Consider the following 20,845-nt stretch of genomic DNA (forward strand, 5'->3'; position numbering starts at 1 on the left):
ATCTAATATAATGAAATTACATTATATCACTGGAGGCAAGAACTAAGAAAACAATTAGTAACTCGTATCTTGAGCAACTAAGATGCAATTTCAGATCTTAAGGACCTAGGAGATACATCTCCAAACTAGATACTTAATGGTGCAAATGTGGCTCTTCCCAATCTTGGTCCTACTTTGTGGCAACATAGCTAAACACACCAAGGTCAGAATTGTCCTCAGATAGAGGACCCATTATGGTGTGTCCTTCCGGAAAATGGCTAGGAAAATTGAAATAAGCCAGCATGCCAAGTACAATTTCTCCTTCAGTGGCAAATCCAAAGTGAAGAGACCAGCTGTGGGGCTCTGGCGCTGTGGTTGCTGCATGAAAATAGTAGCCAGCGTTGCCTGGGCCCCCAACGCCACTCCTGCCGTCACGGTAACGCCTGCCATAAAGAGACTGAACAAACTGAAAGACCAGCAGAAGCTCCACCATTTGAAACCTTGCTAGCCTGTAACAAATGAGTAAGTGTAGGCAACAAAATTACATGGTTTCTTGTTATTAATTGGATGTTCTGGTTTGCATTACATTGATTTTGTGTTCTTAAAAAAAGATTTGGAAATTAAAATCCTTTTAAGTTTTATGGGAAAAAAACTCCTGGCAAATGTGTCACAAAGGAGTTATTTTCTAAAATAATTGTATAAATAAGGGCTTTATGAGATTAGAGGTGGAAGGAAGGAGCTTGCGGTTCAATTCAGGAAAGTCTTCATTGCAAGTTTCTGGGCATCCTACATTACACACTCAAGGTACGTGTGATAATCTTCAGTCATCTTCAACAGAACGAGGGGGGGTTACATTTACTGTGCGTTAAAGGGAAAGCATTTGGAATAACTGTGAAAATTCACAGTGCAAAAAAAACAAAAACAAAAACAAAAAACTTATACAAGGAAGTGATGGTAATCAGTTACCCTTTTAAAAATAGTCTTTTGCTTCCCGTATAAATAGTGCAAGTACATGAAAGATGCAAAATACTCCAAAAGATTGAATTTGTCATAAAACTAGTTTTTAGAGTGTATAGCTTTATAACCTCAAAGAAAAAGTACAGAGCAGTTTCTAATAATCCTGTGAGGAGCAATACAGACTGATCATTTGGAAGTTAAAAACTCGTGTTTTGACTTTAATCTTGAAAGTTCATTTGAACCACATCTGGTTCATTTTTAAGTCCTGGTTTTATGCGTTTGACAGGAAACTCGAGTAAAAGAAAACAAATTTCTAGTGGTTTCTCCTTTCAGCTTTGTTCCCCTGCTGTGTTGTGCCAGTCAGTAATCGGCCAGAAATGATTCTTGCTTTCTAAATGATGCACCAAAGCTGCAGACAGTTCAGTGCTTATAAAGGTTCTGTTACTTTCTACAGTTAAAATAGGGCAGAGCTTTACAGAAGGAAATGTTTCAGTGGAATAGAAGGGACAGCAAGATTTGAGCATCCTGAAGCAAAGAGGAAAGGAAGTTGCCTCCTTGTTTCACATTATATTTCATGCAAAGAATAAGTAATTCTCCCTAGAAATCAACCCATTTACCTTTGTCTCTAATTCAAAAGAGGAATAATATGCCAGAAAGCTATTCAATGGGCAGAAATATCAAATAAGAAAGAAACATTAGGTCCATCTTAATATTCCTCTATCAACTTAAGAGTAAAGTATTCCCCTAAGAGTATACTTTAAGTCTAACTTAAACAATTTCAAGCACAGTATATTTATGGAATTCCATATTAATGTTATGCAGAGCTAACAATTGTTTAAAATCCTATCTGATTTTAATTGACTATATCCTTCAGAAATCAATAGGAGCAATGATCAAGTCAAGAGATACTCAATTTCACCCCAAATTTAAGAAATTAAAATGGAGTACTATTTTTAAACTATGAAATTTCTGTTCCACATGTATGACTCAGACAGCGACGGCCGCATCACCCTGGAAGAGTATCGAAATGTGGTGGAGGAGCTGCTCTCCGGGAACCCACACATCGAGAAGGAGTCGGCCCGCTCCATCGCTGACGGGGCCATGATGGAGGCAGCCAGCGTGTGCGTGGGGCAGATGGAGCCTGACCAGGTGTATGAGGGGATCACCTTCGACGACTTCCTGAAGATCTGGCAGGGGATAGACATCGAGACCAAGATGCACGTGCGCTTCCTTAACATGGAAACCATCGCCCTCTGCCATTGACCCGCCTGCCCCCCGCAGAGGCCACGCTGTGCCCACAGCCTCCCGTGGGGCCCGAGGCTGCCCGGCTCCTAAAAGTTTGACAAAACAGTTCTACTAAGAATTTAGAGAAAACTGGCTCTCTTCTACTCTGTTGATGGGACTATAAGTTGGTCCAACGTTTTGGAAGGGCAATTTGGCAATATGACTAAATTAAAAGCACACATTGCCTTTGACCCAATAATTCCTTGTTGGGGGGAATTTTTCCCATGGATATTTGCTTGCTCAGATAGGTAGATATATGCACTAGTTTACTTTAAAAAAAAAAAGAAAGAAAGAAAGAAAGAAATGATGCAAGGGCCGTGAGTTGGAGGGAAGGAAGGAGAGGCAGAAGTAGACAACCATAGGTCTAGAACAGTATGATCTGAAGTCCCCTGAAGTATTAATTAGAAATGCAGGTTTCCAGGCCCAACCCTAGTCTACTGAATCAGACTTTCTAGAAGCGTGGTCTGGGAAACTGCATTTAAGTTAACTTGTCCAGTTAGTTGATCTTTACTGTACTAAAATTTGAAAGCTTTTCTCTCAGAGAGTTCAGATCCTGAAGAATAAGTCCTACCTGGACCCAGAAGTAGTCTCCTCACATTTATTTTCTCTTTAGATTTCTAGGAAAGTAGTAAGGGCCCATATTAAGCAGTGCATTAGATGTTAGTTGGTAAACTCATGGTGAAGAAATTGAGAAAAGAACCAGTCATGTTAAGAAAATCACTGGGTTGGAAATTTAGAATCTCTCAAGAAGACGATGAAAAAAAAATCAATATTGTGACAAAATCCAAGACCTAAGACAAAACTAAATTAGACCTGAAGCACAGACTAAGGTGGTGAAAGAGAAAACTAGAGCCCATGTATTTGCAGTTCCTCTGTTACCGTGTAACAACTAAGCATATATATTCTCTTCTTTCTATTGTACTTGAGTTACAACTTTTGATTATAGACAATTTTATTGTTCAAGTATAGATCCCCCAAATATTTGAAAGACAGTTGTAAATAAGCTTCTAAAGTTTGGAGGGCATATGTTCCCCCTGCAGAGTCTAGGACATTTTAAATAATAAAGATAAGTATAAATCCAAATTCATGGGACTGTAAAATATAAACTGAATTGAATTGGTTTCAATGGGCATTTACTGACTACTTATTATTATCTTGCAACATGCCAAAGGGTTTTAGAGAACTGAGGCTGAATACAAAACAAGATCTCTACCCTCAAAAGGCTTATGGGCTCCCGAGCAAGGCTCATCTATAGATTAACTGTAATAAAAGGCAAAGTGACAGATTCCAAACCAAATATAGTAAGTAGCAAATCAAAGGTATGGGTATTTGAAGAGCTGTTATTTCTGTATGGAAAGGGTAGGTAAGGGAAGGCAGAACAAAGGAGTCAAATGTACTCTAATGATGACGTTATACCTAGACTTCCCTCCACACAAGCAGACCAAGGAAGGCTTCAACACAGGAGCTCAAGAGGATGGGGATGTGGGGAAAGAAATAGAAAGAGAACACTTTTGTAAAGATATGAGAGAGGGTAAGTGCTTAGTGGGACTGATTCTACCCAGTACATGAATAGAATACTATATACTCCAGTGATATTAGTTGAATGATTGTTATTGTTTTATTGAAGAATATGTAAGAGTCACAGACATCAACAAAACTTTTTTTTTTTAAAGATTTTATTTATTTATTTATTTGACAGAGAGAGAGAGATCACAAGTAGGCAGAGGCAGGTAGAGATGGGCGGGGCGGGGGGGGGGGAAGCAGGCTCCCTGCTGAGATCATGACCTGAGCCGAAGGCAGAGGCTTTAACCCACTGAGCCACCCAGGCGCCCCTCAACAAAACTTCTTAAAGCAAACCTTTTTAAAATTGATGCCCTAAAACGGGAAGAGACCTGTGCATTTCCAAGTTCGTCCCACTTTGGCAGGCCTATTTTAAAAAAAACAGATGATTATGGGTGAAATAGCTGAAGGCCATTAGGAGATACAAGCTTCTAGTTATAAAATAAATAAGTCATGGTGACGAAAAGTTCAGCATAAGGAAAAAATATAGTCTATAAAATTGTGATCGCATTGTATGGTGACACATGGTGACCATACTTATTGGGATGAGCATTGCATAATGTATACAATAGTTTAATCGATATTTTACATACATAAAAGTAATATAACATTGTACATCTATTTTGTTTCAGTAAAAGAAAGCATTAAAAAAATCCAGATGCCTAAAGGGAGCAGAATTTACCACCCTAAAATGTGTCTCTTTAGCATGAGGTTTATTTTAATTTAAATTCAATTAGCCAACATGCAGTACATCATTAGTTTCAGATGTTGAGTTCAATAATTCTTCAGTTGCATATAACACCCAGTGCTCATCACATCTCATGTCCTCTTTAATGCCCATCACCCAGTTACCCCATCCCTCCACCCACCTCCCCTCCAGCAACCCTGTTTGTTCCCTAGAGTTAAGAGTCAGCATAAGTGGGCACTGGATGGCTCAGTTATTAAGTGTCTGCCTTTGGCTCAGTTCATGACTGCAGAGTACTGTGATCGAGGCCTATGTTGGGCTCCCTGCTCCACTGGAATCCTGCTTCTCCTTCCACTCTCCCTGCTTGTGCTCCCTCTCATACTCTCTCTCTCTCTCTCTGTCAAATAAATAAATAAAATCATAAAAAAAAGAGAGAGAGAGAGTCAGCATGAGGATTATTTTAAACTGGTTATTATTATAAACTGATTAAGAAACAGCAGACACAGGTCAAGTTCTGAAACCTGAGAAGTTACTCTTTTTAAAAGACATTTATATTGATGAGGGAAATCTCTGTTTCTAAGGGTGTCTCCCTCTCTGTGCCAAGAAGAGGGGAATGACTCAGTCTCTAGAAACTTTTATCAATAGAGAAAACAAGACTGAAATCTGCATTACAACCATACCCTGGTTTGGTGTGCTTTTCCCTGTAATCTCCCTTAACTGCCGCCCCCAACATCTTCTTTTGTCTTTAGCTGAAGATGATATTAAAGGGGCTTTTTTTTTTTAAAGATTTTATTTATTTATTTATTTGACAGACAGAGATCACAAGTAGGCAGACAGGCAGGCAGAGAGAGACGGGGAAGCAGGCTCCCTGCTGAGCAGAGAGCCCGATGTGGGGCTCCATCGCAGGACCCTGCGATCATGACCTGAGCCGAAGGCAGAGGCTTAACCCACTGAGCCACCCAGGCACCCCATTTAAGGGGCTTTGATGGCTTTGGCCATTTGGGGGTTACTTTCTCCAGGGTCTCTTCCATGTATACAGGAAGTCTATATGAGGAAGCAAGAATTCTTCTCTGTAGAGGCCACTTTTAGGCAACAGGGTTGAACAATGGAAACCTGATGGAGATAAAAGGGCCCATAGCAACCATGGGGCTGAATGCAAACAGGTTCATTAGCCAACCCACCTTGAAATAGCCATAGCCCCTAGCTGACCAGTGGGCAACTTACAACCCAGCACAGGAACCAAAAAAGAAAAATTCCATATGTTCCATACCTCCTCACCTTCCCCCCTTCACTACAGCCTCTCACCACTGCCTCCTGGCAGACAGTCTCTCCTTTGCTGTCCTGCTGGCCGCTCTTCTGAAGTGTATTCAACCCTTCCGCCTCCTTTGGCACCTGGGAGGCTCAGTGGGATAAGAGTCTGCCTTTGGCTCAGGTCATGATGCCAGAGTCCTGGGATGAGCCCTGCTCAGCAGGGAGCCCCCTTCTCCCTCTCATTCTGCCTGCCACTCCCCCTGCTTACGCTCTCGGTCTCTCTCTCTCTCTCTCCCTGACAAATACATAAAATCTTTTAAAAATTAAAACAAAACAAAAAACTTTCCAAATCATTAGTTCTGCCTTGGTACAGTCTTTCACCACCTGTGCCACAAGTCTCCACCCAATCAGGTCGCCCCACATTATCCCCTCAAATGTCCTTCTAACTGGACTAAGATCCAAATTGGCATAAGACAGATTCATGGGAGAAAATCAAATTTAATAGGTGTCCATGGAGGGAATTCACATAGACAAGGAAATTCCAAAGACAGTCAGGTAAAATGAGGCATATATGTCATTCAGAACTAAGTAGAGGGAGTAGGGGGTCTGGGATTTCAGAGAAGAGGAATGAACTTCTCAGGGTGCTCAGAAGAGCAGATGCTTGGTAATTAGATGTTTGCCCTACCATACAGATAGGTCACTCAGATAAAATTTACACCTGCTAATAATTTTTAGTCTGAAAGGCCCCTAGTTTAGATTCTTCTGTGTGGCTAAGGGAGGAACAAAATTTCACTTGAGCCCACAAGTTCTCAGGTGCTTTCAGCTCAAAATGACCCACAGGCCAAAGCGGCACATTCGGTGAGGGGCCTGTCCTGAACCCCTTCATACACATGTTATTAAACTTCATTTTTCTCCTGTTTATCTGTTTTATATCAATTTAGTGATGAGGCCAGCCAGGAACCTGGATGGTAAGAAGGGAAAACTTTTCCACCCGTAGAGTTTTAGCAAGTGGGGTGGGACCTTCATCAGCCAGTCACTGATTGTTTTAGGTGATCAGCAGCTGAGAGATTCTGGGACCTCTGACAAAAAGCTGGCAGTATGCACATACTGGTGTACATTTAACAGACATTCCAGTAGGCTGAAGATCCAAAAAGAGAGGGAGTCATGGGAACCTCTGATTTATAGCCAGTGGGTCAGAAGCATAGGTAACAGCCTGGCTTGCAATTGGCAACCGCGTTCTGTTTGTCCAACAGTGCCAGTTCTCAGGAGAGTTTGTTATAAGGGGTCCGGTTTCATAAGGGACCTTTGTTGTTTCAACCTCTGTTGTTTTGAGAGTGCTGGAAAAGGCCCATTCCAATAGCGCCTGCCCAGTGTCACAGATTAGCGGGTCTGTGACCGGAGGCATCTCACATTCTCATGGGAAACTGGATACACAGCTCTACACCGTTCTTACCACCTGTGCCAGTGAAGTCTGACTTCTGAGGCTACTGCTGGGAGTGAGCTTTTTTAATTTTGTGGGTGCTGCATCTTGTGTGTTCTCCCTTGTGGACACCTCTTGTGTCTGTGGTTAAGGCATAAAAAGCCTTGTTGGTTTGAGTCATTATTAAGATTAAAATAAGTTCCTACTCATCAATGGTTAGACGATGGATCCTTTGCACTGGACAAATTTCTGTATCTAATTTTTTTTTTCAAAGAGCTTTTATCCTAAACAATTGTCTTATTGGAAAGACCAAATTGAAAAGTAAATACAAAGGATGATGGCTAGCCTTAGGGACCAACTCCCTTAATAAGTTGGAAGAATAGAAATTAAACATAGTACAAAAAGTAGAGTCCTCATCTAACGTAAATTTCCCTTCTCCAGTCTCTCATACTCTCCTTTATCCCCACCTCCTTGTCCCAGACCCTCCAGAAGATCTTTAATATCTCTGGCCCCCTGCCTTAACCCCCATTTCACAATCCAGCCTCATTATCCCAGCAAAGTCCCTTACACACCCAAACTTCTCCAATTGCCCCAGAAAATCCTTTAAATACCCAGCTTCCTGTTTTTGTTTATTTGTTTTTAAGATTTTATTTATTTAGGGGTGCCTGGGTGGCTCAAGTGGGTTAAGCCTCTGCCTTCAGCTAAGGTCATGATCTCAGGATTGAGCCCTGCATCAGGCTCTCTGCTCAGGGTGGGGCCTGCTTCCCCAACTCTCTCTCTCTCTCTCTGCCTACTTGTGATCTCTGTCTGTCAAATGAACAAATAAAATCTTTTTTAAAAAGATTTTACTTATTTATGTATTTGAGAGAGAGAACTTGAGCAGGGAGCCCAACGCCACCGCTCCATCCTAAGACCCTGATCCAAGGACCTTGAAATCATGACCTGAGCCGAAGGCAGATGCTTAACCAATTGAGCCACCCAGGCACCCCGCCCCCCACCACCCCTGCAGCTGCCTGCTTTGACTTACCTTTTTCTACAAGATTTATAGACGGCACTCTCGTCTGATTTCCACCCCCGGGGTATACAGGTTACTCATGTAAACATTAAAAGTCAGGAAGTGAATTTAGCAGAAGCACCTTAGACTAGGGTAGAGCTCACTCTGCTGTTTCTTACAATTCCTCCTACTTTCCAGGGCTCTGTAATCACACGGTGCCAACTTCAACCCTTCCTATACAATGTTCTTTGTGGATGTATCCTGGACCTCCACTGCAAAAAATTCATATCCCCTGGACAGCGCAGGTCTTCTAAATTATAAAGCCCTTTCAGAAGACCCCACCAAATTTAGAAGGGAATTGGAAAGATTAGTGGTCATTCACAAGCCCACTTAGAGAGACCTAGATTGGCTGTTAAGGGGTGTTCTTCCCTCCCAAGATTATACAATAGTTATCAGACAAGCCAGATGGCCTCCTGGGGGAACTTCCTCCCCTCACCCCCAAAGGAAACAGATGACCAGAATCTCTTCCAGGCAGTCCTCCAAATGACCAGGAAATAGCTCAGCTGGAAGCTGGTAGAGGCTTGATAGAAACAGTCTCAGAGACTTTCTCCCTAAAGTGAATTGGTCTAAGGTTGAGTTATGGTTTGGAAAGAAGAGCATCCAAAGGCCTTTGTTAAATACTGTATACAGACTTTTTAAAGACATAAAACATTAAGCCCTGAAGTTCTAAAACAAAGACATTTTTAAAAATTCCCATTTTATTTGTAATGGAAGTCTTCCTGATATAAAGAAACAAATTGAAGATAATTTAATTGGATGGGTAGGTCAGCCCCTTGATATTCAGGCTGCAATCCAGTTCTTTAAGGAATTTGAAACAACTGTCTTTATCGTGCAAATCTCTACGAAGCCAGAAATGTGGCTCTAGAAGCAATTCAAAGCTTACTATTCTCACCAATCTCCAAACTCCCTACTCATCTCAAAATACTTATAGGTATTGTAAAAGATCAGGACATTGGAAACACAAACGTCATGCCCTTAGGGAAAGGAAAACATTTAAATAGTAACTACCATAGGGGAGCCTGGCTTGTTGGTAGAGTGTGTAACTCCTGACCTTGGGGTCATTAGTTCAACCTCCACATTTGGCAAAGAGCTTAATTAACCAAAACAAAACAAGGTAGGATTAATTTAAACCTCTGCTAAGAGGCAAATATACCCTAAAGCTCCTACTGTGAGGCCTTGCCAGGTCTGAGGACCCAGGAGCGGTCCGGAAGGACCAGCCAGAGGGGTCTTTGGCTATATGCAGGATAGAAATAGAATTTGAGCCAGTAGGAAGTGAGACTAGAGTTTACTGATGATATACGAAGAAAGAGCAGATATAGATGGAGAGGCTGGGAGACTCAGAAAGGAAAAAGAGAATGAGTCTTGTTTAAGCTTGGGGTCTGGTGTTTTTACTGAGGACGGTCATCTGGTGTATGTATCTTCTCGGGCATTCAGGAACTGGTCAAACAAGGACAAGGGTTCAGCAGTACTCCATAAGTTACTTACACCCTATAGCCAGGGGTCTTGGTGTCAGGGTGTCTGTAGTCAGTGGTCTTGGAAAATGTACTTGATAACCTTGCCTCATGACTCTTTAGATGTTATCTATTATGCTGGAAGTCTCAAAAAAAAAAAAAATCATTAACTCCTTGACCTTTATAAGGAGGACATACATTAAGGCAGGGGTGCAGGTTCTAGCAAGAATAGAAGCAGGAAAAGTAGCAAAGGGAAAAAAAAAAAGCAGCTGTTTTCCTTTGCATCTCTTCAGTTTCCCTCTCTCACCATCTTGAAGGAAAACTGGATAATTTCTCTGTGTCTTTGTGATGCAGATTTTCTTTCTTTCTTTCTTTCTTCCTTTTTTTTTTAAGATTTTATTTATTTATTTGACAGAGAGAGAGATCACAACTAAGCAGAAAGGCAGGCAGAGAAAGAGGGGGAAGCAGGCTCCCTGCAGGGTCTCCATCCCAGGACCCTGAGATCATGACCTGAGCCAAAGGCAGAGGCTTAACCCACTGAGCCACCCAGGCGCCCATGATATAGATTTTCTACTCCCATCTTCTCTGGTAACTAAGAGCCATTTTTTGAAATACAAACTTTAGGGAGAAGTTTCTCATCAGAAGAAATACAAAGGGGGTAGGTATTTAGAAAGTAGGCTAATAAAAAATCTTTTTTTTTTTTTAAAGATTTTATTTATTTATTTGACAGAGAGATCACAAGCAGGCAGAGAGGCAGGCAGAGAGAGAGGAGGAAGCAGGCTCCCCGCTGAGCAGAGAGCCCGATGCGGGGCTCGATCCCAGGACTCCGAGATCATGACCTGAGCCGAAGGCAGCGGCCTAACCCACTGAGCTACCCAGGTGCCCCGAAAGTAGGCTAATAAAAAATCTTAAATGGATTCTTCACAAATATTAGTAGAAAAAGATTTAGCCATCTAAGGAGGTAAACTTAATTTATTCCATTTGCCAGAAACACAGCTTGGATCCAACTTCTCTTTTATAAACCAGTAAGTTTTGCACTATTATGCCCATCTCATAGCTAAGGTTTTATTTTACTTTATTTTTTTAAGATTTTATTTATGTATTTATGTATTTATTTAAGAAAGAGAGAAAGAGCATGAGCAGGGGGAGGGGCAGAGTGAAAGGGAGAAAGAGAATCTCAAGAAGATGCCACGCTAAGGTTGGGCACCAATGCAAGCTGGATCTCACAACCCTGAGATCATGACCTGAGCTGAAACCAAGAGTCAGATATTTAACCAGCTGAGCCACCCAGACATCCCTCATAGCTAATATTTTAAAACAAAGCTTTAAGATTTCCTTGAGTCTGTCTGTATGTTTATGTGTATCTATGCATGTAAACACATGTTAATAGATATGGGATATGTTTGTTGCTAAAATTAATTTGCAGGAGAGCTTGTTTAATTGGCTTAAAAACAAATTCTTCTAAACAATTGTTGGGAACAAATGATTTAGATAGACATAACTGGGATAAGATGTAAGTTATAGATAAACTTTTTTTTTTAAAGATTTTATTTATTTGACAGAGAGAGATCACAGGTAGGCAGAGAGGCAGGCAGAGAGAGAGGAGGAAGCAGGCCCCCTGCTGAGCAGAGAGCCCAATGTAGGACTTGATCCCAAGACTCTGAGATCATGACCTGAGCCGAAGGCAGAGGCTTAACCCACTGAGCCACCCAGGAGCCCTATAGATAAACTTTTTAACAGCTATTATATTTTAAAGTATGTGTCCTTAGAAAAATTTCCCAGATCTCTGGTAATTTGAAACTTTAGTTTTGCTAAGTTAAAATAAAAGATGAGATATTTATTGAATATCTAAATCATTTTCAAATAAGATAAAATATTGATTGCAGAAAGAAAGAATTAAGCCTCAATAGAAATTATAGTGCATAGACACCAGATTTTAATCCTGTTAACTCCAGTCATGTTAATTGTCTTTGAGGTCTTGGTATTTCCTGTAAATTGGATGGATCCTAAATTCTTCTAGTTTCTTCATCTGGTGACAATCTCCAAAGTAACTTTTCCAATTTTTCTCCTATCCTTTGATTTGGCAATCACTGAGAAATAAAACTGTCCTTCACTTTGAAGCCCTGCAAACTGAAGCTAGACACTTGATAAAAATTTCAGAGAAATTGGGGCGCTTGGGGGGCTCAGTCCTTTAAGTGTCTGACTCTTGAGTTCAGCTCAGGTCATGAGCTCAGGGTCATGAGATCCAGCCCGAAGTTGGGCTCCATGATCGGCTCGGGGTCAGCTTGACTTTCTCTCTCCCTCTCCCACAGCTCTTCCTCATCCCTGTCCCCATATTCTCTCTCTCAAATCTAAAAACTTAAAATTTAAATTTAGTAAATTTAATAAAATTTAAAAAGATTTTATTTATTTGATAGAGAAAGAGAGAGAGAGCACAAGTAGGCAGACCAGTAGGCAGAGAGAGAGGGAGAAGCAGGCTCCCCGCTGAGCAGAGAGCCTGATGCAGGACTTGATCGCAAGACTCCCCGATTATGACCTGAGCTGAAGGCAAATGCTTAACCATCTGAGCCACCCAGGCATCCCTCAAATAAATCAATCTTTCAGAAAATTCAGAGAAATCGCCACAACAGCTCATATTTAGACAATCTTTTTCACACTTGTTGTTATATGGTCTTCTCAGGAAGCTTATTGGTACACAGATGATATAATCTGAGGCATTCAAACTGCAAACCACAAAAATCTCTCAGATTGTCATTGCCTCCCCTCGCTCCATCTGAAGGTGCTTCAACCCTGACAACTAAAAATCTTGACTGGCTGTCCCCTGGGCTCAGAAACTGATTTATTATGTGCTCCAATCATCAACTTTTGCTTTTCTTTTGTTTCCACAGAAATGGTTCTTGTTAATTATCTGATTGTTTTCACAATACAGCCTAACTTTGGGATCCCATCTAGACTGCCTTCTGAAAGGAGACCCGAGTGCTTAACTGAACAGAGCAATTGTCAGGATTAAGAGACAGCTTCAGTGAGATGGAGCAACTCAAGCTTCTTGATTGTGAAATTTTTTATTTAAGGTTTCAAAGGCGGGACTAAAGGGCAGCAGAATTTGTTACCCAAAAAATGTGTCTCTTAGTCTGGATTATTTTAAACTGTTTTTTGTTTGTTTGTTTGTTTTTTTTTTTTTTTAAGATTCTATTCATTTATTTGACAGAGAGAGATCACAAGTAGGCAGAGAGGCAGGCAGAGAGAGGGAAAGCAGGCCCCCCGCCGAGCAGAGAGCCCGACTCTGGACTCGATTCCAGGACCCCGGGATCACGAACACAGCTGAAGGCAGAGGCCCAACCCACTGAGCCACCCAGGCACCCCTTAAACTGGTTATTTTTAAGAAATAGCAGACACAGTTAAGCTCTGAGAACTGAGTAGAATTACTCTTTTGTAAGACACATTTATATTTATAAGGGAAATCTCCATTTATAAGGGTGTCTCCCTCCTTCACTGTGTCTGGAAGAAGCGGAGGATTTGATCTCTAGAAACTCCTATCAACAGAAGAGACCAGGACTTAGATCTGCATGACAGCATAAAAACCATACCTGGCTTACAGTTTTCCTGGGTCTGTATACATGTTATTGAACTTTGTTTTCTCCTGTTAATCTGTCTTATAATGATTTAATCACTAGAACCTAGAAGGGAAGAAGGGAAAACTTTTCTGATCCTTCGTGCTACAAAAGTAATACTCTCTGCTGGATTTCCAATGAGGTCAATGAGATACAGTGATTAAAACAGAAATATAAGAAAAGAAAGGCACTTTCTACATTTCTCTCTTTGCTTCTTTGGAGAGATACTGTGAACTAACTCTAGGATTCTCTGCAGAAATGATGCATACTACTTTCGTGCTTCCAAATTTTGCTCTATTTAGTGATTATTTTCATCTTGGTTGATTTATAAGTTTGAATAATTGAGGCTGTATTATAAAGCATTTCCTGGGACACCTGGATGGCTCAGTCAGTTGGGGGGCTGTCTTCCACTGTGATGGTGATCCCAGGGTCCTGGGATCCAGCCCCACCTGCGGCTCCGTGCTCCATGGAGAGCCGGCTTCTCCCTCCCTCTGCCTGCCACTCCGCCTACTTGTGCTCTCTATTTCGGTCAAATAAGCGAAATCTTTAAAAAAAAAAAAAAAAAGGCATTTCCTTAAGGTGTTGTTCCTTTTTCTCATTCACACGTGGCTTTTCTTCCTGTGAAAAGAAAAAAATTATCCAAATAGGCAATAAAAATGTCCCCCCTCACTTAATTACCTGTCCATCTTCTTTCTGGGAAAACTCAAGGACTAAAATTAATCCTCCTAAATGTGGGCGGTGACCCGGTGCATTTGGAATCATTTCCGGCAAGTGCAACAGCACCTGTCTTGTGTTTTCAACATCTTACTTGACTCCCCTCCCTGTTCCTCTCAAGAAAAATGTCTTCCTTGTCAAAGTGTGGTATGTTTTTAACCGATGCCAACAGAGCCTTAAACCCATGCTCCTTCTTTGTGTCTGTGGGCACGGCAGTGGTTCCCAGACTCTGGGGATACTTTCTACTGGACCGAAACCCAGACGGACTCCAGTCGTCCCTTCTGAGTTCCAGGAGGTGGCCTGTCTGGGGCCGGCGGCCCAGCCCTTTGGAAAAGAGCAGGCTGAGCTGCCAGAGACCAAGCAGCCGTGCCCGCATCGCGACCTCGTCAGGACAGACAGGAGCATCCTTTCCCGGTCGGTTTCCAGAGGCCCAGCGCCCCGCCGCGCCCTGTCGAAGCTCCAGCATTTCTAGGCCCGGAGTTCCGCGGCGGCCGCTGCTCCTGGGCCAGGAGACACAACCGCTCTGTGGACTTGATCCGCAGCGCTAGGTGGGAAAACCACCTTGGCCAGTGCTTCGTTGTTAGCGCGCCAGCGGCGGCGACCCCGCCACCGAGGACGCAAGCACTCCCGCGGCTGCCGGGCTAGCGAGCGAGATGGGCCACGGTCCGGGGAGCCAAGTGTAGCCTCCGCCCACTGAAGACCCGCATACAGGGTTAGCGGAGCCGAGAGAGATTTAGTCCGGCTCTAGTCCTCTGGACCTTCTCAGCCGCGGGTGACCACAGAGAGAGTCGGGAAGGGAGAAACAGCCGCTCGAGAGCAGCGCGCTGTCTCTGCCACCTTGTTGCCTTGCGCTCTGCGTTGCGCTCTCTCCCTCCGTGTTGGGGTGGGGGTCCGGCTACGGTGGTTCTCTGCGCCCGGGGTTGGAAGGACCTGCCGGGCCTCACCCCTCAGCGATCCGTTTTCTGCAAACATCGCGCTCCCTGCATCCCTGGCAGGCCCTCTGGCTCTGTTAGCAGGCACAACCCAGCTCCCTTCCTGCCGCTGGGCCCTGCTATTTCAAGAATTCTAGTGAAAAAATGTGCACTGGCGAGATGCAGGCCGGGGCAGGCAGGGCTACTCGCAAAGCAGGCAGGCACAGGTGGCCTGGACGCAAACGTATCTGTCCCCTAAAGTTTTCCCCAGCTTTATTGATCGCAGGAGTGGGATAGGGGTCTATTCCTGTCTCTCAGATTTACTGTGAAATAGAGCCTCTTGGGAGTGAAAGTCCATATGATTATAACAGTTGCGCTGTGTCCAAAATGGGCATGGGCATTAGCTGCGCTGACACTGAGTTCCCCAGAGAGGCGGATTATCTTGGCCCCGGGGTTTATTCTTATTTCTCGATGGAACAGGCCTCCAATTTCCCCAGGAACGTCTCAGTAAGTAGGGGTGTGTGTGTCTGTGTATGTGTGTGTGTGTAACGATTCTCATGAACTGACAGTTTGGTATTTAAGGACAAATGGACTTAGGTAGAAACAAGTGGCGTACTTGTGGATACATGTTTTCTATGGATAAGAATGAGATTTCTGGTATCTCCAAGACAATGTTGACCTCATAAGGGAGAGTATTTCCAATCCCTCTCATTTCATTAAAAACCTATACTTTGTTGAGATTCTGTAGACATTCTACTCAGCACCTCAGACTCTTGTGTTTGAATTGAATCTACACACATTTTCATAATAGAACACTTATTATGTTGTAAATAATGCCTTTGCAGGTGACTCTTCATCACAACTCTAAGCTTCTCCAAGGCAGGAATAGTGTTTATTCACCTTTGATGTTCCCAAACCAAGCAGTGCATGTACATAAATACTCAGTAAATGATGATTTTACTACTAGTCCTTCCATTTTCTGTAGGCTCTAAAACAGAGGAATGGGGAGGTAGAGCTCAAAGATAACAGATAAAAGTGAAGGACTTAGTAATTCCCACTGAGGGACATTTGCAAAACCTTTATAGTGCTCAGAATCGATTTGCTAATCAAGTCTCTTGGTTTTAGGGCTATCCTGAGCGGGAGGAGGGAATGACCTACATTCTCAGGGTATTTTTTAAAATCCGTATTTGGATATATTTTTCTTTTCATGTATTTTCCTTTCTTTGCACTGTTTTTCTTTCTTTCTGTAGATTAGGTGTGGTGCAAACCATTATTCTTTGAAGTGAAAATATGCCGTGCTAACCTTTTCATATCTATCTTTGGATTTACAGGTACATTTGGCTAAATTTCATATTTCTCACTTTATATATTTGCACTGTCATCCTAAAATAACATAAATTGAGAAACCTGGTTTTGGATGTCTAAAATACTTCACTTGGGAAAGTGAGCTGCAAATATTAAAATCTGTTAGGTGTCTTAATTGTTGCTTTTTCAGCTATCAGTGATACTTTAAAATATATCCCCATTCCCTAGACTCTTCCATAAGTACACATTTGGAGAACTTGTCTTGTTAATATGTAGTATCAATACACTATGTAGTACTAGTATTTTAGCTGATGCTTTTTTTCATAAGGGGTTCAGTTGTGCCCGCTCATCTTATACATTGGTACTTAACAGATGTAACTACCACTGATGCATTACAAAACATTATTCTGGACAACATACTATCTAGAATATTTTCGGTAGCTGCTAGAAATCTCTGAAAGAGGATGCTGCACACAATAGGAATTCTTATTTTAAATTCTTGTACTAGAAAAATATCACTTTGAATGATAGTGAAAAGACTAGGTAGGTGCCTTATCAGTATAGTTTCTGAATTTTTGTAGTTTTAAGAAAGATAAGCATCTTGTCTAATTTTCTACTACTAACAAAATATTCATTTTATTATGCTGAGCATTAGGATTAAGGACGTGACTTTTTGTTGTACCTCTTCTGTTTTGTTCAAGTGTCACCTATTCATTCCTTTCAGGTAACCAAATAAAATACGGTTGAGAATGCCATCTCTATTTGCAGCACCAGGAAAAAAATGCTGTTGAATTTATAATTCTCGGTAACCTTGTTCTTTTATTTTAGCATCAATTTTCCCTCCTCCGTTATCATTTTAATGGAGTTCTTATTTTTTTTTTTTCTTGACCTACTTTCAAGAGCTTTCATATAGAGTGTTTTCAGTGATGGTGATTTCTGTAGTGTGTAGGAGAAAAGTCTTCAATAAAAGTGAAACAGATTCGTTGGCTGTCACTTATTTTAGAAATGTTTTCGTGGTTTAAAAATCATCTGGTTATATCGTCCACAATTTCATAAAGCGAAATCTTTTAAGCTATGTTTTTCACGAGTTCGCTCCGTTTTCCAGACTGAGGATTTGAACCTCATCCTGCTCTGATCCAATTGTTATTTTTCTTTGTTGCCTCCACCCCCTAGAGATTGTGTTTCCATGGGAGAGGCGTTCTTGGGGCTGAAGAGCAGAGCCCAGTGAGATATCTGGTACCTCAGGAACTAGATCCCTCCTCCCCCGCCTGGTGAGAAGTCAGAGACAATTTTGACAGCTCATAGTACCGCTTTGGCTCTCACGCTTGCGGTTCATGGGTAGGTTTTACCTTCTCCCTTTTCCCCTGTTTTGGCTTGCCTATAGGCCAGCCGCATGTGTAGCCATTGCCCCAGCCGACCCAGAGCTTTCTCTCACCTATCTTCTTGGGGAACTGGGGCAAATGTCCGCAGAAGACTTCGGGGATTGGGGAAAGCTACGCCGGAATCGGGACACTCGAAAAGGAAGCCGCTCCCCAGGCTTACCCCCACCCCCAGTCGCGGGGCCCACGTGACCGAGAGCAGGCTTACACCGGCCCGCCCCTTTCGGCCGCTGCAGCCCGCTTCCCGCTCGGGGTAAGTAAACCGCGGTTTTCCGCACCGCCCCAACCCCGCCCTCTTCCTTTCCCCTTCCCTTCACCTCCCTCGGGCTCCCTAGCGCCACTCTCTCCGCTCCCCCATCCTCCCCACCGGGCCCTTTGTACGTGCTCGGCGGCGTGCGAGCGCGCCCGGCACGTGACCCCGCCGAACGTGGCATTGTGTTATCACGTGACCCAGGTGCGTACGCGACGGAGCGGGGTGTGAAGATGGCGGACGAAGAGGCCGAGCAGGAGAGGTTGAGTCGCGGCGGAGGTGGCTGCGTCGCGGAGCTGCAGCGCCTGGGCGAGCGGCTCCAGGAGCTGGAGCGACAGCTGCGGGAGAGCCGCGTGCCGGCCGTGGAAGCGGCCACGGAGTACTGTCAGCATCTGTGCCAGGTGAGGGCGCCTGGGGGTCCCCTCCCCCTTTTCCCCAGCTAGAGGGGGAAGAGGGCGAGCGAGCGCCTGGGGGCTGAGCGGTGGTCGTCTCTTCTTTGCCATCGTTGGCGCCGCCGCCCAGGCGGGAGCGGGGAGTATGAGGAAGGCGCCTTTGTGTGGCTGCCGTTGTGGCGGTTGTTGTTGGTAGCTCCCGACTGGGGGAAGGGAGTTGTGGTCAGGGCGGAAAATCCCCCTCCCCTTTCCTTCCCCCAACTCGGGACTGCTTGGTCCCCGAGGCCAAGGAGATGTAGACGGCCAAGGACCGGAGTCCTCTCTGCCGCAGGGATAGGGTAAAGGAGGAATGGAGGCCAGGTCCTCTTTTTCCTCCTCCTCTTATTGTGCACTGGGGATTACCGCGCCCCCCGCCTCTGCGCCTCTGGTTTCCCACTCCGACGGGCCTCCGCCCCCACTGGTTTGATTCCTTTGCTTCCCCCTGCTTTCATCCGTCCCGCCCCCGGCCCGGTCCTCGCTGTCTCCCGGCCTTTGTTGTTCGAGTTTCGCCGTAGGACTGAAGGGGCCTTTGTTGATGTTCCGTGGAACCGTTCTCACCGACCCCTTCTAGCTGGCTGCGATGTTCCGCGGTGGGGGCGCAGAGGTTGTCCCTTCCTGTCTTTGCTTGCCTGGTGCACCGCTTCCATGGTAAAGGTTGCTCTCCTCCGTAGAGGAGAGGAGCTCTCCCTGTATCCTGTGGGGCGGCTTTCCAGAGTCTGCTTCTCTTTTTTGCTTTCACCCTTCGAGGAGTACGGTTTCCTCTGCCTTTCCTCCCCCATCTCCCCACCGCCTCTATTACTTGGAGCCTTCCCTATTTGGCCTCCTGGTTTAAAAGAGGATTGAGGTTCTTGTGGACCTGTGCTCAGGTCGGTTTCAGTCCTTTCCTTCCCTTTCTTGAACAAGGACACTGCTTTCCAGTAACTGCGTTCTAACCAGGATTTAGAACGTTAAAAGCACGTTTGCTCGATAGAAATCGCAGAGTTTGGGTCTACATTTGGCCCTGATTACAAACCCTCCAGTTACGTTTGAAATTTCAAGGAGCTGCTGCTGGCTGTGGTGAAGATTTTGGTTAGATTGTCTTCTCTAGGAGGAAACAGACCAATTTATACAGATCACATTTAGAGTTAACTTGTCAATGTATCGTTATAGAGAAGTTGTTTTGGAATGATACTGAGCCCAAGGCCGAACAATGGGTGGACTATTTTGGAATCTCCGAAAAGATTACATTTTCATTTAATTTGTAGTCTTCAGAAATCTTTCCTGTAGAAGATAGGGATACTTGAACCCATAGAAAAAAATTTTCCACTAATGTATGCACGTTATTGTCACTAATTATTTGGTAGTACTTCATATCTTAAAAAAAGAAAAAAAAACTTTGTGAGATCAAGTGGTGACTTGTTTAGGTGTCTGTGCAGTGTCAAGAGCTCCCCACTTAAGGTAATAAAGGTCTGATGAATACCTGTGGCAAAATTAGAGATTCCATCATTCTTTTGAATCCTTGTTTTAAAGAATTGTTGAAATTTGCCATTTTGACCTACCCTGGGAGTGCCAACTCATTGTTAATTGGTCTTTAGATATATTTATTTTAGTTGTGAGAGAATACTTAAAGTACCCATAAAAGGAAGTGTTTCTGTTATAAGTAAAGTCTGCTTTAGCCAGTGAAAAGTATTAAAGTCTAGCTTTGCTGAAAGGTACTTTTTAAGTAGCAGTATCCACTGATGGGTTTATAGCTAATTACCGTAAATACTCTTAGCCAGCAATATTTATAAGCCTGATTAATAATTCTGGAAAAAGGAATCTCATGCAGGTTGGACTTTTTTTTGAGTGTATGCAATATCAGAAACTTACACTTTAAAAAGTATTTTTAATGGATGAAACACCGTTTTTTTAATCAATATGAAAGGAATTTACTGTGTTTTAAATGATTAGTTTTATACCATGTAAATAGTTTTTATTGACCAGTGTTGCAGGAAACAGTAATAAAACAAATGCTAGGTTTCTGGATTTCAAGAATAATGAAATATTTCATGCACTAAAATGCCACAATAATTTAAATGCATTTAAAAGTAATCTCCATTACTTGAAAAGTTACAGAATGTGTCTGATATTTGATCCCCTCTAGAACAAATGCTCTTTTTTTTTTTTTTTTTTTTTTTTAATAATCTGTTTTAGTGATTAGGTCGAATGGGCAGTAACTTGAAACAATTGTTTCTTTAAAATTGTATCCCAGCCATTATTACTTAACATGCTGATAGGAACTGAGCAAACCGTGGTTAACAATTAAAGAATTTATTGGAGCAATTTATTTTTTTTTTTTTTTTTTTTTTTTTTTTCAAAGATTTTATTTATTTATTTGACAGAGAGAGATCACAAGTAGATGGAGAGGCAGGCAGAGAGAGAGAGAGAGAGAGAGAGAGGGAAGCAGGCTCCCTGCTGAGCAGAGAGCCCGATGCGGGACTCGATCCCAGGACCCTGAGATCATGACCTGAGCCGAAGGCAGCGGCTTAACCCACTGAGCCACCCAGGCGCCCCTGGAGCAATTTAAAACAGTATTTGAAATGCTAGGACCTGGAAATTGTTTCTAACCTTGAGATTAGCTTTTT

General features: G+C 43.1%; 2 protein-coding genes across 3 annotated transcripts in view; both read left to right on the forward strand.

Annotated features, from left to right (window-relative positions):
• The first annotated feature begins 1,896 nt into the window (after nucleotides 1-1,896).
• LOC125101874 (calcineurin B homologous protein 3-like) lies at nucleotides 1,897-2,273 on the forward strand. Its single transcript, XM_047732403.1, has one exon. It carries the CDS (start codon nucleotides 1,897-1,899, stop codon nucleotides 2,197-2,199), a length of 303 nt encoding a protein of 100 aa, XP_047588359.1. The 3' UTR covers nucleotides 2,200-2,273.
• A 13,901-nt stretch (nucleotides 2,274-16,174) lies between these two features.
• The window catches only part of ZNF292 (zinc finger protein 292), a 94,958-nt gene continuing 90,287 nt past the window's right edge, over nucleotides 16,175-20,845 (forward strand). Inside the window, exons 1-3 of one of the 2 annotated variants that reach the window (XM_047732399.1) lie at nucleotides 16,175-16,208; nucleotides 17,356-17,814; nucleotides 18,016-18,212. In XM_047732399.1, coding sequence (XP_047588355.1) covers nucleotides 18,045-18,212 — 168 coding nt within the window. In that variant the 5' untranslated portion in view covers nucleotides 16,175-16,208; nucleotides 17,356-17,814; nucleotides 18,016-18,044. Of the gene's footprint in view, nucleotides 16,209-17,355; nucleotides 17,815-17,936; nucleotides 18,213-20,845 lie in introns of those variants that run through there. The other variant, XM_047732400.1, reaches the window with a different exon arrangement.

The sequence above is a fragment of the Lutra lutra genome, chromosome 6, assembly GCF_902655055.1.
Source record: "Lutra lutra chromosome 6, mLutLut1.2, whole genome shotgun sequence".
NCBI lineage: Eukaryota > Metazoa > Chordata > Mammalia > Carnivora > Mustelidae > Lutra > Lutra lutra.

Excerpts from the sequence above, each read along its gene's own strand:
- LOC125101874 (XM_047732403.1), top strand. The coding sequence starts at position 1,897 with ATGAAATTTCTGTTCCACATGTATGACTCAGACAGCGACGGCCGCATC.